The sequence below is a fragment of the Bufo bufo genome, chromosome 1 (genome assembly GCF_905171765.1).
Source record: "Bufo bufo chromosome 1, aBufBuf1.1, whole genome shotgun sequence".
Classification (NCBI taxonomy): domain Eukaryota; kingdom Metazoa; phylum Chordata; class Amphibia; order Anura; family Bufonidae; genus Bufo; species Bufo bufo.
Genome location: NC_053389.1, coordinates 841,635,610 through 841,658,063, shown reverse-complemented (window position 1 = coordinate 841,658,063; position 22,454 = coordinate 841,635,610). Strand labels below are relative to the sequence as shown.

Genomic DNA, 22,454 nt, shown 5'->3' with positions numbered 1-22,454 from the left:
AGTACCGCCTCTGCCCTGCGTACCATCGGTTCACCACTGCTGCTTCAAGGTCTGGTATGGAGGAGTGATCTGCCAGTTTGAGGGTTGTGCGGGTGTGACCTACTGATGAGACATCTGTTCTGGAATTAGTTGGATGGAGTAGAAGGTGGAATCTCTCATGGGAAAGTCTCCATACCACTAACTAGAAGATGTCTGGAGGAGGGAGAATCCAAGGCTGGGAATCTCCTCCAATAATGATTTCTTTGGAAAATAATTGGGCCAGGACTGAATGTAGTATTGAGGAGTGTATATTTAGATACACCGTAAATATGACAGAGGCGGTACATTACAGTAACGCTCTAAAATAAATGCCGTCTCTCATTGTTATGAACACCTCTTTACTTATCGATGCTCAGAATATGAGGAAATTCTGGAGTTTTCTTTCTTCTATGCAGCGTATCTTTCTGACATGAATGCTGCTTTCCCTAATGGGAAGTGTTCAGTAGAGCGGCACATGTCATTGGTGATTATCTGATATGGCGGTATAATCTCAATAGTAGTGTCCAACTGGGAAATGACTTATCCTAGAAAATAACAATAAATGGTACAGGAGAAACGTCCTGGCACGTGCGGCCTGTGAGATCTGCAGTAAGTAGAATTGTTGCGTTGGCTCCAGGGTGTTGCCGGGGGGGGGGGGGGGGGGCGCGGCTTTCCTTGTCTTCTGACTCCTCCATTCTTCGCGTACAGTGCTGGAGTGGGATCATGTGTTGAGTTCCATTTGCGCGGAGTTCGCTGGCAGAGGTTGGTTGGGCTGTCGCTGAGAGATGTGGGAAGTTTTTGGATATTAGGGTATGGTTACGGGAAAAGTACTTTATCTTTGAGGTGGTAGTGCATTCTATGAACTCTTAAGTGAACTCACCATCACCACCTCCTCAGGCAGAGAGTCCTCGGTCTGACTGCTCTTACCGTAAATAGAGGCCTCGGTCTGACTGCTCTTACCGTAAAGAGTCCTCGGTCTGACTGCTCTTACCGTAAATAAAGAGGCCTCGGTCTGACTGCTCTTACCGTAAATAAAGAGGCCTCGGTCTGACTGCTCTTACCGTAAATAAAGAGGCCTCGGTCTGACTGCTCTTACCGTAAATAAAGAGGCTTCCAGATGCAGAGGGTGTGTCCTCGTTACAGTCCTGGGGATAAATAGATGATGGGAGAGATCTCTGTACTGACCCCTGATATATTTATACATAGTAATCAAATCTCCCCTCAGTCGTCTTTTTTTCTAAAGTGAATAACCCTTAATTTTGATCTTTCAGGGTTCTGTAGTCCGTCCATTCCAGTAATTACTTTAGTTGCCCTCCTCTGGACCCTCTCCAGCTCTGCTATGTCTGCCTTGTTCATAGGAGCCCAGAACTGTACACAGTCCTCCATGTGTGGTCTGACTAGTGATGTGTAAAGTGGTAGGACTATCTTCTCATCACCGCCATCTATGGCCCTTTTGATTCAACCCATTATCTTATTGGCCTTGGCAGCAGCTTCCTGACACTGGTTTCTACAGATTAGTTTTCGGTTCACTAAAATTCCTAGGTCTTATCCATGTCAGTGTTACCCAGTGTTTTACCATTTAGTATGTACGGGTGACTTGCATTATTCCTTCCCATGTGCATAACCTTACATTTGTCAGTGTTGAACCTCATCTGCCACGTATCTGCCCAAGCCTCCAATCTATCCAGATCTCTCTGTAGTAGTATATTGTCCTCTGTAGTATATATACATTATAATGTCCTCTGTAGTGTGTATACACAGTGTAGTGTCCTCTGTAGTGTGTGTGTGTGTATACACAGTGTAGTGTCCTCTGTAGTGTGTGTGTGTGTGTGTGTATACACAGTGTAGTGTCCTCTGTAGTGTGTATACACAGTGTAGTGTCCTCTGTAGTGTGTGTATATACACAGTGTAGTGTCCTCTGTAGTGTGTGTGTATACACAGTGTAGTGTCCTCTGTAGTGTGTGTGTGTATACACAGTGTAGTGTCCTCTGTAGTGTGTGTGTGTATACACAGTGTAGTGTGTGTGTGTATACACAGTGTAGTGTCCTCTGTAGTGTGTGTATACACAGTAGTGTCCTCTGTAGTGTGTATACACAGTAGTGTCCTCTGTAGTGTGTATACACAGTAGTGTCCTCTGTAGTGTGTATACACAGTAGTGTCCTCTGTAGTGTGTATACACAGTAGTGTCCTCTGTAGTGTGTATACACAGTAGTGTCCTCTGTAGTGTGTATACACAGTAGTGTCCTCTGTAGTGTGTATACACAGTAGTGTCCTCTGTAGTGTGTGTACAGTGTAGTGTCCTCTGTAGTGTGTGTACAGTGTAGTGTCCTCTGTAGTGTGTGTACAGTGTAGTGTCCTCTGTAGTGTGTGTACAGTGTAGTGTCCTCTGTAGTGTGTGTACAGTGTAGTGTCCTCTGTAGTGTGTGTACAGTGTAGTGTCCTCTGTAGTGTGTGTACAGTGTAGTGTCCTCTGTAGTGTGTGTACAGTGTAGTGTCCTCTGTAGTGTGTGTACAGTGTAGTGTCCTCTGTAGTGTGTGTACAGTGTAGTGTCCTCTGTAGTGTGTGTACAGTGTAGTGTCCTCTGTAGTGTGTGTACAGTGTAGTGTCCTCTGTAGTGTGTGTGTGTGTATACACAGTGTAGTGTCCTCTGTAGTGTGTATACACAGTGTAGTGTCCTCTGTAGTGTGTGTGTGTGTATACACAGTGTAGTGTCCTCTGTAGTGTGTGTATATACACAGTGTAGTGTCCTCTGTAGTGTGTGTGTATACACAGTGTAGTGTCCTCTGTAGTGTGTGTGTGTATACACAGTGTAGTGTCCTCTGTAGTGTGTGTGTGTGTATACACAGTGTAGTGTCCTCTGTAGTGTGTGTATACACAGTAGTGTCCTCTGTAGTGTGTATACACAGTAGTGTCCTCTGTAGTGTGTATACACAGTAGTGTCCTCTGTAGTGTGTATACACAGTAGTGTCCTCTGTAGTGTGTATACACAGTAGTGTCCTCTGTAGTGTGTATACACAGTAGTGTCCTCTGTAGTGTGTGTACACAGTAGTGTCCTCTGTAGTGTGTGTACACAGTAGTGTCCTCTGTAGTGTGTGTACACAGTAGTGTCCTCTGTAGTGTGTGTACAGTGTAGTGTCCTCTGTAGTGTGTATACACAGTGTAGTGTCCTCTGTAGTGTGTATACACAGTGTAGTGTCCTCTGTAGTGTGTATACACAGTGTAGTGTCCTCTGTAGTGTGTGTGTATACACAGTGTAGTGTCCTCTGTAGTGTGTGTGTGTATACACAGTGTAGTGTCCTCTGTAGTGTGTATACACAGTAGTGTCCTCTGTAGTGTGTATACACAGTAGTGTCCTCTGTAGTGTGTATACACAGTAGTGTCCTCTGTAGTGTGTATACACAGTAGTGTCCTCTGTAGTGTGTATACACAGTAGTGTCCTCTGTAGTGTGTATACACAGTAGTGTCCTCTGTAGTGTGTATACACAGTAGTGTCCTCTGTAGTGTGTATACACAGTAGTGTCCTCTGTAGTGTGTATACACAGTAGTGTCCTCTGTAGTGTGTATACACAGTAGTGTCCTCTGTAGTGTGTATACACAGTAGTGTCCTCTGTAGTGTGTATACACAGTAGTGTCCTCTGTAGTGTGTATACACAGTAGTGTCCTCTGTAGTGTGTATACACAGTAGTGTCCTCTGTAGTGTGTATACACAGTAGTGTCCTCTGTAGTGTGTATACACAGTAGTGTCCTCTGTAGTGTGTATACACAGTAGTGTCCTCTGTAGTGTGTATACACAGTAGTGTCCTCTGTAGTGTGTATACACAGTAGTGTCCTCTGTAGTGTGTATACACAGTAGTGTCCTGTGTAGTGTCCTCTGTAGTGTGTGTACAGTGTAGTGTCCTCTGTAGTGTGTGTACAGTGTAGTGTCCTCTGTAGTGTGTGTACAGTGTAGTGTCCTCTGTAGTGTGTGTACAGTGTAGTGTCCTCTGTAGTGTGTGTACAGTGTAGTGTCCTCTGTAGTGTGTGTACAGTGTAGTGTCCTCTGTAGTGTGTGTACAGTGTAGTGTCCTCTGTAGTGTGTGTACAGTGTAGTGTCCTCTGTAGTGTGTGTACAGTGTAGTGTCCTCTGTAGTGTGTGTACAGTGTAGTGTCCTCTGTAGTGTGTGTACAGTGTAGTGTCCTCTGTAGTGTGTGTGTGTGTGTATACACAGTGTAGTGTCCTCTGTAGTGTGTGTACAGTGTAGTGTCCTCTGTAGTGTGTGTACAGTGTAGTGTCCTCTGTAGTGTGTGTACAGTGTAGTGTCCTCTGTAGTGTGTGTACAGTGTAGTGTCCTCTGTAGTGTGTGTACAGTGTAGTGTCCTCTGTAGTGTGTGTACAGTGTAGTGTCCTCTGTAGTGTGTGTACAGTGTAGTGTCCTCTGTAGTGTGTGTACAGTGTAGTGTCCTCTGTAGTGTGTGTACAGTGTAGTGTCCTCTGTAGTGTGTGTGTGTGTGTATACACAGTGTAGTGTCCTCTGTAGTGTGTGTACAGTGTAGTGTCCTCTGTAGTGTGTGTGTGTACAGTGTAGTGTCCTCTGTAGTGTGTGTATACACAGTAGTGTCCTCTGTAGTGTGTGTGTGTACACAGTGTAGTGTCCTCTGTAGTGGGTATACACAGTAGTGTCCTCTGTAGTGTGTGTGTGTGTGTACAGTGTAGTGTCCTCTGTAGTGTATACACAGTGTAGTGTCCTCTGTAGTGTGTGTACAGTGTAGTGTCCTCTGTAGTGTGTGTGTATACACAGTGTAGTGTCCTCTGTAGTGTGTGTGTGTATACAGTGTAGTGTCCTCTGTAGTGTGTGTATACACAGTGTAGTGTCCTCTGTAGTGTGTGTACACAGTGTAGTGTCCTCTGTAGTGTGTGTACACAGTGTAGTGTCCTCTGTAGTGTGTGTACACAGTGTAGTGTCCTCTGTAGTGTGTGTACACAGTGTAGTGTCCTCTGTAGTGTGTGTGTATACAGTGTAGTGTCCTCTGTAGTGTGTGTGTATACACAGTGTAGTGTCCTCTGTAGTGTGTGTGTATACACAGTGTAGTGTCCTCTGTAGTGTGTGTGTATACACAGTGTAGTGTCCTCTGTAGTGTGTGTGTATACACAGTGTAGTGTCCTCTGTAGTGTGTGTGTATACACAGTGTAGTGTCCTCTGTAGTGTGTGTGTATACACAGTGTAGTGTCCTCTGTAGTGTGTGTGTATACACAGTGTAGTGTCCTCTGTAGTGTGTGTGTATACACAGTGTAGTGTCCTCTGTAGTGTGTGTGTGTATACACAGTGTAGTGTCCTCTGTAGTGTGTGTGTGTATACAGTGTAGTGTCCTCTGTAGTGTGTGTATACACAGTGTAGTGTCCTCTGTAGTGTGTGTGTATACACAGTGTAGTGTCCTCTGTAGTGTGTGTGTATACACAGTGTAGTGTCCTCTGTAGTGTGTGTGTGTATACACAGTGTAGTGTCCTCTGTAGTGAAATATATGTTTATTTATATTCATGCTGCCCTCTAGTGGATATACAGCCTACAGTGACCCCTCCAGTACTGACCCCTGAGTCACCGTCACTAGTGACAGTGACACAATCTGAGTGTGTACCGTTAATAACCACCCTCTGTTTTCTATCCCTCAGCCAGTTACTTACCCACTTACAGACGTTTTCTCCCAGTCCGAGCATTCTCATTTTATATACTAACCTTTTATGTGGCACAGTGTCAGATGCTTTGGAGAAGTCCAGATACACGACATCCATTGATTCACCGCTGTCAAGTCTAGAACTTACCTCCTCATAGAAACGGAATAAATTAGTCTGACATGACCGATCCCTCATGAAGCCATGCTGATATGGCGGTATTTGCTTATTTCCATTGAGGTCCTCTAACAGTTTACCCAGGACAGATGTTAGACTTACCGGCCTATAGTTTCGGGGCTCGGTTTTTGGACTATTGGCACCACATTTGCTATGTGCCAATCCTGAGGCCCACTCCGTCAGTATGGGTCATTATATACCCATGTACGAGCTGATCGCAAGTAACTGTGTACTTTATTGGGATCAGTTTCTTTGTGATTTCCTTATTTTTATAGTATTCCTGCGTGATCCATCTTCTACATCTACAGCTTTTTCTTTTAGCTGCCGTAAGCATCATCCTGCTCGTTGTGGGCTGTGGTAAATTCTGCCATTTTATTACCAATATGAGAGGTACAGGAGCAGAGGTCGCCATGGCTCCTGTGCAAGCGTCAGACACCTGTGCAGACTGTATTACTCCCTGGAGAAAGTCTGACGTACCAATACTCCTCAGACTTTAACCTGCCATTCATCAGTGCAGAGCGCGCTGTGAACCGCGCAGTATGCGCAGCGGTGCTGCCTGTGCCTGCTGTAGCCAGTGACAAAGCTCCGTACAGGAAGGAGCTGTTAGGGTTGGTTAGGGCAGGCTGCTGCAGCGGGTGGGAGCTGGAAGGGGCCAGCTTCCGGGGGAGTGTAGTAAGGAGACCTGGGAGCGCTGCCCGAGGACCCCGGCAAATATGGCGGCAGTGGAGCTGAATACTACAGCCTGGACATCAAGATGGACTTGCAGAACAAGTGACAGCGGCAGCGTGTGTGACCAGCCACCGCGCCACCTGCTTCACGCTGATATATGCAGGCAGGATATGATAGCCACGTGGTAAAGTACTGGGAGGATCTGCTATACTGGGCTGGGTTTATCACTTTGGACTAGTAATGGTTCCCTGCATAGCCACTTCTTAGGCCACGTTCACGTTTGGGTGAGTTTTTCATATGTTTTAACATCAAAAAATGCATACTGTGCATCTGTCACCGTAGAGTTCCACTGCAAGTGTAGTGTACCACGTTTATCCATCCTGCAAAGTCCAGCATAAAACATAATGGAAGGAGTTTACCTTTTTTGTTCAGTGGCACTCTGGTGCCGTCTGTGTACACTTAATGTATGAGGAGAACACGTGAACTGGCCTGACGGGGAAGACGCGGAGCCGACTCCATGACTGTGATGGATTCGTGCAGTCTGTTCGGGGTCGCACTGCTGCACGTGAGGCTTCTGTCCGTTCTGTGACCGAATCTGCAGCAGACGTGAACAAGTGCAGGCCACGTATTATGTATCTGAATTACTGCAGCTTCCGTCCTTCTCCGGTAAAAATACTCCTCAATGGTAGGAGTATTTTCTCTTCTGAAAAGTGTAGTGCGCCCTCTGTACGGGAGCGCAGCTCTGCAGGATCTGTGTGAATGTTCTGCACAACGTTCAGTGGCGCTGACGGTCCTGGAACAGGCTTTGTGAGGTTGAGGTAAGATGACGTCGGACTGCAGGTCCTCTGTATCAGCAGATCCATTGGGGGTTAATGTCAGACCCACCGCTGGTTCCTTCAAATTTCAGCATCTGTGCTGCTGCCGCCGCCCCCCCCCCCCCCCCACTCCAGCCTTTCTTTAGGTGACACGACCCGGCGCTGATGCTGGCGGTTGTGGCGCGCCGTTGCCGCTTTGGCTGGGGGTTGCGTGTGAGTGCTGTCTTATTTAACATGCTGCAGCCATATTGTTTCCCTCCTGAAAACCCCCCTAAAGGATGTTATCCCCTATCCACAGAACCTACCCAGCAGTTGGACTCGCACCTATCACGAAAACAGGGACCCTGTAACCCCAGCTGCCCCTCTGACATGTACAGGCCCCTGTGCTCATGATAAGTGGGGGTCCTAGGGGGTAACTGCAAACCACCAGAATACCCCTTTAATTTGGGGTCTTAATGATGCAAGCAGCTGAGGGCAGGCCTTGTGGTCTCCATAGATTTTGTGGCCCATGTCTGACGTCCTGCTGTGATGTTCTCTGCAGACCTTTCCGCCCGCGACCTCCACCTCAGCCAACAGAGGGAGGTGATGGAGAAAGCCGGGCAGCCTCTGACGGAGCCCCACAACCCGAGCCTCAGAGACAGCGTAGTCGCCCATACTTCCAACGCCGCCGCCGGCCAGGAGCGCCCCCTGGAACAGCTGCCGCCCAGGTGAGATGTCAGGCAAAGCTTCTTGGTAAAATGGTAGATATCAAACATGTTCTCCATGTATGCAGGGTGATGGAAAACCCCCAGCTGAGCCCTCGCCAGGATCCACCGCAGAGGACACGTCCAGCAAATCATCGGACACTCCGGCAGAGACGGCAGAATCGCAGAGTCCGGTAAATACCCTGATTCATCAGGACATGCGTATCTGATGAAGAGCCGCAGTTACGGACCCCATAGCACATGTCTGTACAAGGGGCATCTCCCCCAAGGGTGTTCTCTGAACCTGACAGGGACCCATATCTGATGTCCTCATACACATGTCCTGCCCTCTCCCATCAGATAGCGGACATGTCATCTATATATATGTATACCCCTGTCAGTGGGGGCAGTGTAGTCACTGGTATCTCTCTGCCTGTTACAGGGGTGTGCCCCCATATCTGCCGTCCTCATACACATGTCCTGGCCTCTCCCATCAGATAGCGGACATGTCATCTATATATATGTATACCCCTGTCAGTGGGGGCAGTGTAGTCACTGGTATCTCTCCGTCTGATACAGGGGTGTGCCCCCATATCTGCCGTCCTCATACACATGTCCTGGCCTCTCCCATCAGATAGCGGACATGCCATCTATATATAATGTATACCCCTGTCAGTGGGGGCAGTGTAGTCACTGGTATCTCTCTGCCTGTTACAGGGGTGTGCCCCCATATCTGATGTCCTCATACACATGTCCTGCCCTCTCCCATCAGATAGCGGACATGTCATCTATATATATGTATACCCCTGTCAGTGGGGGCAGTGTAGTCACTGGTATCTCTCCGTCTGATACAGGGGTGTGCCCCCATATCTGCTGTCCTAATACACATGTCCTGGCCTCTCCCATCAGATAGCGGACATGTCATCTATATATATGTATACCCCTGTCAGTGGGGGCAGTGTAGTCACTGGTATCTCTCCGTCTGATACAGGGGTGTGCCCCCATATCTGCTGTCCTAATACACATGTCCTGGCCTCTCCCATCAGATAGCGGACATGTCATCTATATATATGTATACCCCTGTCAGTGGGGGCAGTGTAGTCACTGGTATCTCCTGTTACAGGGGTGTGCCCCCATATCTGCTGTCCTCATACACATGTCCTGGCCTCTCCCATCAGATAGCGGACATGTCGTCTATATATACCTGTGTATACCCCTGTCAGTGGGGGCAGTGTAGTCACTGGTATCTCTCCGCCTGGTACAGGGTGTGCCCCATATCTGCTGTCCTCATACACATGTCCTGGCCTCTCCCATCAGATAGCGGACATGTCATCTATATATATGTACCCCTGTCAGTGGGGGCAGTGTAGTCACTGGTATCTCTCCGTCTGATACAGGGGTGTGCCCCCATATCTGCCGTCCTCATACACATGTCCTGGCCTCTCCCATCAGATAGCGGACATGTCGTCTATATATACCTGTGTATACCCCTGTCAGTGGGGGCAGTGTAGTCACTGGTATCTCTCCGCCTGGTACAGGGTGTGCCCCATATCTGCTGTCCTCATACACATGTCCTGGCCTCTCCCATCAGATAGCGGACATGTCATCTATATATATATACCCCTGTCAGTGGGGGCAGTGTAGTCACTGGTATCTCTCTGCCTGTTACAGGGGTGTGCCCCCATATCTGCCGTCCTCATACACATGTCCTGGCCTCTCCCATCAGATAGCGGACATGTCATCTATATATACCTGTGTATACCCCTGTCAGTGGGGGCAGTGTAGTCACTGGTATCTCTCTGCCTGTTACAGGGGTGTGCCCCCATATCTGCTGTCCTCATACACATGTCCTGGCCTCTCCCATCAGATAGCGGACATGTCATCTATATATACCTGTGTATACCCCTGTCAGTGGGGGCAGTGTAGTCACTGGTATCTCTCCGCCTGTTACAGGGGTGTGCCCCCATATCTGCCGTCCTCATACTCATGTCCTGGCCTCTCCCATCAGATAGCGGACATGTCATCTATATATACCTGTGTATACCCCTGTCAGTGGGGGCAGTGTAGTCACTGGTATCTCTCCGCCTGTTACAGGGGTGTGCCCCCATATCTGCTGTCCTCATACACATGTACTGGCCTCTCCCATCAGATAGCGGACATGTCATCTATATATACCTGTGTATACCCCTGTCAGTGGGGGCAGTGTAGTCACTGGTATCTCTCCGCCTGTTACAGGGGTGTGCCCCCATATCTGCCGTCCTCATACACATGTCCTGCCCTTTCCTATCAGATAGCGGACATGTCATCTATATATAATGTATACCCCTGTCAGTGGGGGCAGTGTAGTCACTGGTATCTCTCCGCCTGTTACAGGGGTGTGCCCCCATATCTGCCGTCCTCATACACATGTCGTGGCCTCTCCCATCAGATAGCGGACATATAATGTATACCCCTGTCAGTGGGGGCAGTGTAGTCACTGGTATCTCTCTGCCTGTTACAGGGGTGTGCCCCATATCTGCCGTCCTCATACACATGTACTGGCCTCTCCCATCAGATAGCGGACATGTCATCTATATATAATGTATACCCCTGTCAGTGGGGGCAGTGTAGTCACTGGTATCTCCTGTTACAGGGGTGTGCCCCCATATCTGCCGTCCTCATACACATGTACTGGCCTCTCCCATCAGATAGCGGACATGTCATCTATATATAATGTATACCCCTGTCAGTGGGGGCAGTGTAGTCACTGGTATCTCCTGTTACAGGGGTGTGCCCCCATATCTGCCGTCCTCATACACATGTCGTGGCCTCTCCCATCAGATAGCGGACATGTCATCTATATATATATGTATACCCCTGTCAGTGGGGGCAGTGTAGTCACTGGTATCTCTCCGCCTGTTACAGGGGTGTGCCCCATATCTGCCGTCCTCATACACATGTCCTGGCCTCTCCCATCAGATAGCGGACATGCCATCTATATATAATGTATACCCCTGTCAGTGGGGGCAGTGTAGTCACTGGTATCTCTCCGCCTGTTACAGGGGTGTGCCCCCATATCTGCCGTCCTCATACACATGTCCTGGCCTCTCCTATCAGATAGCGGACATGTCGTCTATATATGTATACCCCTGTCAGTGGGGGCAGTGTAGTCACTGGTATCTCTCCGCCTGTTACAGGGGTGTGCCCCCATATCTGCCGTCCTCATACACATGTACTGGCCTCTCCCATCAGATAGCGGACATGTCGTCTATATATATATATATATATATGTATACCCCTGTCAGTGGGGGCAGTGTAGTCACTGGTATCTCTCCACCTGTTACAGGGGTCAGCTCCGAGCCCTCCTCTGGACGCCGCAGGGGTGGAGTGATGCGCGTGTTACCAGGTATCTGCTCGTATGGTATCCATGTTGTGAATGTGTGGTGTCTGCCCTGGGAGTGAGTTTTATACCTGGAGTGTGGTGGGCACGTGGCTATGGTGGTCTTGATGGCTACCTCATAGGAGTCTGGGCCTCTACTGACCAGTGTTCTTCTTCTTCTCCCGGCAGGTTCCAGGGATTATCCTTCCATCTCACAGCTGCACAGACATTGGGGACGTGGCGGGAGGCTGACGGCAGCCATTATCACAGTGACACGGCGGGAGGCTGACGGCAGCCATTATCACAATGACATGGCGGGTGGCTGACGGCAGCCATCATCTCGGTGACATGGCGGGTGGCTGACGGCAGCCATTATCACAGTGTTCAGGACTTATTTGCACTTGTTTGGGTTTTTTGTTGCACTGACTTGTGTAGTAGTAAAGATGGAAGAGCAGAACGCTTGTGTGCCTTGTCTTACTGCATGTGGGCTTGTCGTGGTGGTAATGGGTCGTGATGCTGCCTCGACCCTCAAGAGAAATATGGACCTCAATGTATCTGGTGACCTGGTGTTGGTTCCATGGGTTTATGGCGTTAGTAGAGCATAGCTCTTGTACGTGACCAGAGGGCTGTGGCGGAGTGCTACCGACTCCATGACTGCGCAGCGCCACCATCTGGTGGGATTTGTTATAAGGGCAAGATGGCGGTGGCAGGGATGGTACTGCAGTGGTGGCTCCTGCCCTGACATCACCTTCACACCTGAGCTTGATATTTTAATGACACAGCAACCATATATACATCTATACATGACCAATATATACTTGTGACATACCACTCAATGCACAGCGCTGGGCTGTGGCCTCTATACAGGACAGCACACCGTGTGGGATTACTGCATCTCCCAATAGGGGATGCTCTAGCTCTTCATAGCATTTACTGGTAAGCAGCAGCCGGCCATAGATTACTGGTCAGGTGATAATGGGCAGTTGGTGCCACTGACCAGGGTGCGTTCCACCATGTCCTCAGGAGACTGCTGCCCCCTCTCAGGTTTACTGCAGTAAATTCAGCCATTGCTCCTGGATGAGCGGCCACACTGGACCTGCCGGACAGCAGAGCTGGGCTATTACTATGAAGACCATGGATGCGCTGTATGGTAGGGGCCAGACCATGAGTGACTGAGCTACTCAAGTTTGGGTCCTCACATTTCCTCTCCTCCACCGAGACTGTCCAGCTCTGTGCTGGCCTTCACTTCTTGTTCCAGCAGAGAGTGGTTTCTGCGGAAGGCATGAGAGATTTCATCAAAGGATCGTCCCCGAGTTTCTGGCACACGGAAATATGTGAATATGAGGAAGCCCAAAAGCAGCAGAGCAAAGAGAAGAAAGACGTAGGGGCCGCAGAGGTCCTGAAATGAGAAGACAGACTTAATGATGTGCGAGACCCTGCAGGGAGCTAAGCAGTCATGCAGGTTCTCCACAGTGGTGCTCACCACACCAGCATGGTTACTTACCACCACATATGGGAAGAACATTCCAACTATGAAGTTTGAGGTCCAGTTTGTGCAGCCAGCGATGGCCATAGCAGCAGGTCGAGGTCCTTGGCTGAAGAGTTCAGCCACTATAAACCAGGGAATCGGACCAGGTCCAATCTCAAAGAAGGCCACAAATCCGAAGATGGCTGCCATGCTGAGTGCACTAATGGATGGCACAGTCTCCTGGGGGCAGAAGGTACATTTTTCTGTTAGGCTGCTGTATAGGGACCCCCGAAGTGACACTTGTGTGTGCTCCCCATAAGATGATATTGTAGCCAGAAGAATGTGAGGTGCAAGATTCAGAATCTAATCTCAGCAGATCAAACTGAATCAAGGTGTGGCAGAAGCCTTTGTATGCAGTTACTAGACTGTGGCATTGTAGGATCTCACCTGTAACACCATGGCAGTCGTCATCAATAATGCACATATGATCATCCCAGCAAGACCCACAAGGTGCAAGGTTCGCCGTCCAGCCCTCTCGACCAGGAAAAGCTACAGAAGAAAGATGGAGAAGTAAAAGCCATCGTCCTATAGCCAGAACAGTGGCTTGCTGCAACACTACATACATATAGTCCTGATCAAAAGTTTAAGACCACTTCAAAAATGGCAAAAAATCCTATGTATCATGGCTGGATCTTAACAAGGTTCCAAGTAGAGCTCCAACATGCAACAAGAAGAAATGGGAGGGAGACAGAACATTTTTTGAGTATTCAATTAATTGAAAACAACGATTAAACTGAAACAGGCTGTTTTTTAGCTGATCCAAATTTTAGGACCACATGCCTTTAAAAGGCCAAATCTGTGCAGAGATGTGGATTCATTGTCTGTCAGGTAGTCACACGTTGTGATGGCAAAGGCAAAAAAACTCCCTTTTTGAACGTGGTCGGATGGTTGAACTGCATAAGCAGGGTCTCTCACAGCCGCCATCGCTGCTGAGGTGGGACGCAGGAAGACAGTAATTTGGAATTTCTTAAATGATCCTGATGGTTATGGAACAAAAAAGTCAAGTGGAAGACCCAAAAAATGTCACCAGCACTGAGCCGGAGGATCCAATTGGCTGTCCGTCAAGACACTGGACGATCCTCGACCCAAATTACGGCTCTTACTGGTGCTGACTGCAGCCCCATAACCATCAGACGGCATCTGAGACTGAAGACGTTTTTGTTTTTGAAGCCCTTCAAAGACCTCGTCTCCTTGAACGCCACAGAACTGCTCGTTTGGACTTTGCAAGAGAGCACCAAACATGGGACATTCAAAGGTGGAAGAAAGTTTTATTCTCTGATGAGAAAAATGTAACCTTGATGGTTTCCACCGTTACTGGCATGACAAGCAGATCCCACCTGAGATGTTCTCTACACGCCACAGTGGAGGGGGCACTATAATGGTCTGGAGGGGCTTTTTCCTTCAGTGGAACAATGGAGCTTCAGCAAGTGCAGGGGCGTCAAACGGCCGCTGGCTATGTCCAGATGTTGCAGAGAGCATTCCTCATGGCTGAGGGCCCTCGTCTGTGTGGTAACAGGACAACGCTACAGTACACAATGCCCGCAGGACAAGGGACTTCTTCCAGGAGAATAACATCACTCTTTTGGCCCATCCTGCGTGTTCCCCTGATCTAAATCCAATTGAGAACCTTTGGGGATGGATGGCAAGGGAAGTTTACAAAAATGGACAACAGTTCCAGACAGTAGATGAGCTTCGTGCGGCCATCTTCACCACTTGGAGAAATGTTCCCACTCACCTCATGGAAACGCTTGCATCAAACATGCCGAAACAATAACGGCGGAGCTACTCATTACTGAGCTCATGTTTGGAAGTTGGATTTCTGTTTTGGGGGCGGTTTATTTTTTTTAATTTTTTTTGGAGGTGTGGTCCTAAACGTTTGATCAGCTGAAAAACGGCCTGTTTCAGTTTATTTGTTTTTCATTAAATTGAATGCTCAAAAAATGTTTAGTCTCACTCCCATTTCTTTTTATTGCATGTTGAAGCTCTACTTGGAACCTTGTTAAGATCCAGCCATGCTACAAAGGATTTTTTGCCATTTTTCAAGTGGTCTTAAACTTTTGATCAGGACTGTACTAGTGGTGGATGTAGCAGAGATGAGGCGGACGCCAGATCTCCATCCTCCTCTGTTGGAAGCGCCTCCCCTCAATTGCTGGGGGTTAGGTCTACAGTCATGGCCAAAAGTTTAGAGAATGACACAAATATTAGTTTTCACAAAGTTTGCTGCTAAACTGCTTTTAGATCTTTGTTTCAGTTGTTTCTGTGATGTAGTGAAATATAATTATACGCACTTCATACGTTTCAAAGGCTTTTATCGACAATTACATGACATTGATGCAAAGAGTCAGTATTTGCAGTGTTGGCCCTTCTTTTTCAGGACCTCTGCAATCCGACTGGGCATGCTCTCAATCAACTTCTGGGCCAATTCCTGACTGATAGCAACCCATTCTTTCATAATCACTTCTTGGAGTTTGTCAGAATTAGTGGGTTTTTGTTTGTCCACCCGCCTCTTGAGGATTGACCACAAGTTCTCAATGGGATTAAGATCTGGGGAGTTTCCAGGCCATGGACCCAAAATGTCAACGTTTTGGTCCCCGAGCCACTTAGTTATCACTTTTGCCTTATGGCACGGTGCTCCATCGTGCTGGAAAATGCATTGTTCTTCACCAAACTGTCGTTGGATTGTTGGAAGAAGTTGCTGTTGGAGGGTGTTTTGGTGCCATTCTTTATTCGTGGCTGTGTTTTTGGGCAAAATTGTGAGTGAGCCCACTCCCTTGGATGAGAAGCAACCCCACACATGAATGGTCTCAGGATGCTTTACTGTTGGCATGACACAGGACTGATGGTAGCGCTCACCTTTTCTTCTCCGGACAAGCCTTTTTCCAGATGCCCCAAACAATCGGAAAGAGGCTTCATCGGAGAATATGACTTTGCCCCAGTCCTCAGCAGTCCATTCGCCATACTTTCTGCAGAAGATCAATCTGTCCCTGGTGGGTTTTTTTTGGAGAGAAGTGGCTTCTTTGCTGCCCTTCTTGACACCAGGCCATCTTCCAGAAGTCTTGGCCTCACTGTGCGTGCAGATGCGCTCACACCTGCCTGATGCCATTCCTGAGCAAGCTCTGCACTGGTGGCACTCCGATCCCGCAGCTGAATCCTCTTTAGGAGACTATCCTGGTGCTTGCTGGACTTTCTTGGATGCCCTGAAGCCTTCTTAACAAGGATTGAACCTCTTTTCTTGAAGTTCTTGATGATCCTATAAATTGTTGATTGAGGTGCAATCTTAGTAGCCACAATATCCTTGCCTGTGAAGCCATTTTTATGCAACACAATGATGGCTGCACGTGTTTCTTTGCCGGTTACCATGGTTAACAATGGAAGAACAATGATTTCAAGCATCACCCTCCTTTTAACAGGTCAAGTCTGCCATTTTAACCCAATCAGCCTGACATAATGATCTCCAGCCTTGTGCTCGTCAACATTCTCACCTGAGTTAACAAGACTATTACTGAAATGATCTCAGCAGGTCCTTTAATGACATCAATGAAATGCAGTGGAAAGTTTTTTTTTGGGATGAAGTTAATTTTCATGCCAAAGAAGGACTATGCAATTCATCTGATCACTCTTCATAACATTCTGGAGTAGATGCAAATTGCTATTATATAAACTTAAGCAGCAACTTTTCCAATTTCCAATATTTATGTAATTCTCAACTTTTGGCCACGACTGTACATTGCCTAGTATAATATGTCACCTGTGGACTCCTCCTTTTCTTACTTGAAGCCTGGGACGAGTGCCTGCGTTGTCCTTACCCTGCTGCCCTTTTACATGGACTCTAAGACCTGGCACAAATACTAATAGACTGAGCTCATCCCACATTTCACTGGGAGTTATCTGGCCTTCCGGCTGCTTTATAACACACTTAACAACCACCTGTGGTGATGCCAAATAATTTGTAGATATCAGAGGAGAAGTCCCCTGACATACTTGTGGCTGCCCATGAAATCCTTGATGCCTTATTCTCAAACGCAGCACACTAGGGCAGTGTAACCCAAAAAACGGGAGCAGAACAACTTCCCTCAGAAAATAGATTGCCCCATTATAAACATTACCATAGCATAGAGAGATGTCCTCAGAGCCCTGGTCCTAGAGGATCTGTTCAAGAGATCAAGTAGGGGGTCATTGATCAAGAACCATACAGATGATTCATCAAATAAATAGTGGACCTAATTTATAGACTGTTCACAAAAAGTTTGGGATATTTGGCTTGTGTGTTAAATTTCAGGATGAACCTAAAATGACCTCTAACCTTCTGAATGCACATGTCCAACTGTTCAGTGTTTCAGGACTTTTTTCACAACTTGCTGTTCTCTAACAAGGAGCTTAACGGCAAAATCCACAACAGTCGTTTGTTCCATGAATCACCCAATACATTTCCTGGTTCAATTTGAATTATTAAACAATCCTCCTCCTTGTGCTGCTCATATTGTGACATCATGAGACCAAGATGACACCTAACATTTGATCAACAGTACCTCACTATTGTGAGGCTTCAAGCAGGATGTTCTCAGACAGAAGTGGGCACAGAGTGTCATCAGCAGGTTGTATCAGAGATACAGAGACTGGATGAGTCGCAGAGAGGTGGACATCCTTTGGCCACATCCAACAGTGAAGACCACTTCATTGTGGACAATGCTCTGCGGAAGCGGATGATGAATGCAACACAACTCCAGGCACATTTAAGGGAGGCGAGAGGCACCCAAGTGTCACATCAGACACTGTTACATCAGCGTGGTCTGCGTGCTAGACAACCTGCAAGGGTATCTGACCACACCACCGGGCACAGGCGTCTTGTATGGGCCAGGGAGTATCCATGCTTGTTGAGGGACCAGTGAGCCTCGCTTAGCGGAAATAATGGCCACCAAGAATCTTGGAGATGTGAGAGCGCTCTGCATCAGCCACTGTTGTCACCAGATGAGCCTTTTTGTGGTGTGTCAGTGTGGGCCGGTGTGTCTAGTCAATACAGAACTGCCCTACACTGTGTGAATTGTCCAGTGACAAGCCCATACTACTAGAAGAATATTAATCCAGTCATGGTGCCTCTGCAGGAACAGGCCTAGTTTAATCTTCATGGAGGACAATGCTCCAGCTCATCGAGGTCCCATCATTAGGGAACGGCTGCTGGAGACTGGGGGACCTCACATGGAGCGGTCTGCACTTTCTCCAGACCTGAATCCCATTTTAAAATCTGTGGGATCAGCTGAGTTGCCGTGTAGAGGCTCGTAACTCTATACTTCAGAATCTCAATGACCTGAGGGCCGCCCTTCAAGAAGAGTGGGATGCCATGCCTCAGCAGACAATAAGGCGACTTGTAAACAGCAGGAGACTTCATCGAGCTGTAATTGATGCTCAAGGGCACAGGACAAGTTCCTGAGACTGACACTTTATGGGGGTACACCCAGCACGGGGGTCGGCTTTTGTGTCGATAAATCGTTTGAGATGAGGAGATCACCATCGCTGCTAATACTTAAATGCCCAACTTTCATCATAATATCACTGGAGCTGGAACTTAAGCTTTCCATTAATTTCACCCAAAAGCCAAATATATCTAACTTTTTGTGAGTAGTGTAACTTGGCAGTGCACTGCTCAGGAGGGTTGGCCCCTGCAGACCTTCCTAAGCGCCTATTCAGACGGCCATAGTGCTTTGCGGATCCGCAAAAGACAGATGCCAGCCGTGTGCGTTCCGCAATTTGCAGACCGCACATGACCGCAACCATAGTAGAAAATGCTTATTCTTGTCTGCGAATGGAAACGAGAATAGGACATGCTCTATCTTTTCTGCGGACCCTCAGAACCACGGATGCGGACAGCACACAGTGTGCTGTCTGCATCTTTTGCGGCCCCATTAAAATGAATGGGTCCACACCCGTTCTGAAAAATTGCTGAACGTATGCGGACTCCTTCATACGGCCGTCTGAATGAGCTCTTAGGTATATGCATCAAGTGGTCATTTCTTTGGGGATCAACTAGCTTGATGAACTGGCCGAACCTTCTGCTACCCCAGGCTTAAACCGTCGCATACCTTGTTAAGTTCTGTTTCTATCCCTTTTATTTTCCAAACTGCTCTTTGCATTATTTCTGTCTTTTATGTTGTATTTTCAATTATCACTGTCCTTTTTTGTTATTAAAACTTCACTTTAATAAGAGGTTTCTTGTGTTCCAACGAGTCCATGACCTTAGAAGTGTGACCAATGGTGTATTGACCCTGGGAATGCTAGAGATCCTAGTGAGTCTTAGAGGGTACTTGTGTGTTGTCTAATGCAAGGTGTCTCGTCAGCCTGATGGGACGAGTGGTGGCAGCTAGAATGGCTTAGATTTAGATGCTGGGGAGCTTGCAGGCTCATGCTAGGCTTTCCTCTAAGTTGTGATCCTGACACCACCCATGTGAAGTAATTGCCCCCTAAACCTCTTGCCAGGTCATGGCGCAAACCACTCCAATCAAACATTTGTGATGAGTCTCTTCCACCACTGTCAAGGAACTGTGACGCTCTTTGCAGAATGGTTTTCATGTGGCCATGTTGACCAGTGACGAGGATGGCCGTTAGGGAAGAGCGAATAGACTTTCGATGAAACATCCGAAGTCGATTTGCATCAAACTTTGTTCCAATACTGTACAGAATGTATTGGCTCCAAAGAGCCAAGTGTTACCTTGGAACTGAACCAGAGTTCTGGAAATGTGTTTTTTACAGTACAAATTAATTTATGATGTTATTACCCAAACTTCGACTCATCGGAGCCAAAACATTCTATTACTGTACGGAGCTCCTGCTACCTACAGTATTGGGACGAGGTTTTATGTGAATCAACTTCGGATGTTTCAAACGAAGACGATGCTCTCATCCCTAATGGCCGTCCCTTTAAAGTCTTGTCATCTCAATAGGATTCATCTTTGGATTTTGACTCTGCTGCTCCTGAACCTTCATTTTGGTTCAGATGTGGCTTGTATGCTTCTGATAATTGTTCTGCTGCAGAAAAGAGCGGAGCTGGAGTTTTAGGTCCAGACTGAGGGGTGGCCGTACTCATTCAGGATGTCTGATAAACAGCAGGGTTTCTGGTTCCATCAATGGTGACGGGTCATCCAGGTCCTGTCCCAGACCTTACCCCTCCCCCTCCATATGTCAAACAGCTGGGTGATGTCTTTATGGTGGAATGCTTCAGATGCAACGGGACCCAAGTCTTCCAAAAAGATCCATGTTTGTCTGTTCAGTCCATAGAATATTACACAAATGTATTCGGGGTCATCTAGATGTTTTTGACACGTTAGCCGATCATTTGTGTTACTTTAGGTCAGCAGTGGTTTGTGCCATTTTTCTGGCGTCTTATTGTAACCTTCAGTTCTGTGGTTTTTCAGTTTAGGATCTGATCCTTCTGGATGAGTGTTCGGGCATTCAGTGAGGTTTTGCTAGGCCGGGCTGCTCCACGGAAGGTTGTCTCTAATAGTAGTCGCTGGGGCCCCAGAACTTTGGAGATGGCTTGTTAACTTTTTCCTGACTTGGATATCATGGACCTTGTGTGGCTCCTGCTTAGGAATCTTGTTTTGGATGCAGCTTTGTGAGAATTCACACTGGACAGGTTGTGTGTAAGTGATCAGTAGGTCTGGCTGTAATCCTGCCTGGTCAGGAGTGGTTGATGTTGGAGCGGAGGAGGCAATTACTTCTTCTTCATATGTTGCCTTCAGTACATGAAATCATTGTGTCCATGTGGCTTATCATACTCTAATTTTAAAGTTTTTTTTGGGCGGGATTTTCATATATTGATGACTTGTCCTGAGGATCGGCCTTGAATGTGAGATCAGCAGGGATTTGACTGCTGGTACTTCTGCCAGTCAGCTGTTTGAGGAAACCAAGATGCTCGAGAGCTGCAGCCTCCTCGCAGCTTGCCAAGCACAGCGCTGGCTAGTGGCTGTACTTGGTATTGCAGCTTGGCCCCTTTCACTGGCATCTAGGCCTTGTGACCGCGGAAGAGAGCAGTCGCCTCTTCATACAGCTGATCGTCAGACTCTCTGATCTCCTATCGATTACCTATGCTGAGGATAGATCCTCACTATGTCAATCATGGAACACCCCCTGTACCTGTGGGAGTCTGAGTGGTGAGACCCCTACCACCCACTGCAATGGGGAGAAAGAAGCGCTGTCTGGCCCTAGGAGACTGGTCCATAGACTTTATAGTGAGCCCACCTCCAGAAGACAGCAGCACTCTGAGCGATCCCATCTCTAGTCATCACTGGTGGTCTCACCACTCACAGGATTTTAGCTGAAGTACTTTGTATGTTACTTGGACACTTGAAAAGAAGTTTTTTCTAAAACATTCACGTTTTACAAATCTGCACAAATAGTAGTAGGGAAGGGGGCAAATACTTCTACCCATCACCCTCCACCTCTCGGAGCAGGACCTCTCAGCACAAACAGCAGCCCTGCCTTCAGTCACACTTGCATGTCCGCCTATGCCATAGAGCCGCTCAGCGGTGTGTAGGCGGCCTCTTGTCTCTGCGGGCGAGCTGTACGTCCATCACGTGCTGATCCTCTGTGCGCCGTACAGAGCCAGCGAGCAGGGCCACATCAAACCGCATTCATACATTGCTAGTCTGTGCTGGGCGTGGATTGTTGCTGCACAGTAACCCTGGTTGGCTGTAAGACACATGACATTATAAAACCGCCACTCACCGACACAACCGTAAACGCTGTATTCACAATGCCTGCACCGATTGTGGCGTAGATCGGCTGCTCCACCCCGGCTTTAGAGAAGATGTCCGTGGAGTAGTAGAAAATCTGCCAAAGACACAAACCCACAAATATTAGAACTACACCACCCATCCTGGGGGCGGCACGCGCTCCTGCCTTCTGTCTGTATCGCCCTGTAGTGGGAGGGGTGGGCTCCCGGCTCTGTACTGTCTGTATCGCCCTGTAGTGGGAGGGGCGGGCTCCCGACTCTGTACTGTCTGTATCGCCCTGTAGTGGGAGGGGCGGGCTCCTGGCTCTGTACTGTCTGTATTGCCCTCTAGTGGGAGGGGTGGGCTCCCGGTTCTGTACTGTCTGTATCGCCCTGTAGTGGGAGGGGCAGGCCCACGGCTCTGTACTGTCTATCGCCCTCTAGTGGGAGAGGCGGGTGGGCGGGCTCATGGCTCTGTACTGTCTGTATTGCCCTCTAGTGGGAGGCTCATGGCTCTTTCCGGTCTGTATCGCCCTGTAGTGGGAGTCAGGGGCGGGCTCATAGCTCTCTTCTGTCTGTATCGCCCTCTAGTGGGAGGGGCAGGCCTATAGTTCCCTGTCTTTGTCGGTTACCCTGAGGAGCAGGCAGACTTACTGCATTGATTCCGGACAGCTGTTGGGACAGCTGCAGAATTATTGCCACGATTATGGGTTGTCTGTAAGTGCGGGAACGGAATATTTGCAGGATGGAGACTTTTGGTTGTGAGTCCATCTGTCTTTTCTCTTCCTTCATTTCGGAGAGGCCTTCTGAGACGTCCAGCAGGCCAGTGATACGCCTTAGACCTGCGACACACA

The 22,454-nt window shown here is 48.1% G+C and overlaps 2 protein-coding genes across 2 annotated transcripts in view; one reads left to right on the top strand and one right to left on the bottom strand.

The window, feature by feature from the left end:
* Window positions 1-12,005, top strand: part of YBX2 (Y-box binding protein 2) — a 51,772-nt gene extending 39,767 nt beyond the window's left edge. The window contains exons 7-10 of the mRNA XM_040415430.1: window positions 7,869-8,034; window positions 8,100-8,204; window positions 11,336-11,395; window positions 11,558-12,005. Of these exons, the coding sequence (XP_040271364.1) occupies window positions 7,869-8,034; window positions 8,100-8,204; window positions 11,336-11,380 (316 nt within the window). The 3' untranslated portion in view covers window positions 11,381-11,395; window positions 11,558-12,005. The remainder of the gene's footprint in view (window positions 1-7,868; window positions 8,035-8,099; window positions 8,205-11,335; window positions 11,396-11,557) is intronic.
* A 120-nt stretch (window positions 12,006-12,125) lies between these two features.
* Window positions 12,126-22,454, bottom strand: part of SLC2A4 (solute carrier family 2 member 4) — a 157,954-nt gene continuing 147,625 nt past the window's right edge. Inside the window, exons 7-11 of the mRNA XM_040415429.1 lie at window positions 22,255-22,442; window positions 21,615-21,719; window positions 13,284-13,385; window positions 12,873-13,076; window positions 12,126-12,767 (exon numbers count right to left, since the gene is read on the bottom strand). Of these exons, the coding sequence (XP_040271363.1) occupies window positions 12,564-12,767; window positions 12,873-13,076; window positions 13,284-13,385; window positions 21,615-21,719; window positions 22,255-22,442 (803 nt within the window). The 3' untranslated portion in view covers window positions 12,126-12,563. The remainder of the gene's footprint in view (window positions 12,768-12,872; window positions 13,077-13,283; window positions 13,386-21,614; window positions 21,720-22,254; window positions 22,443-22,454) is intronic.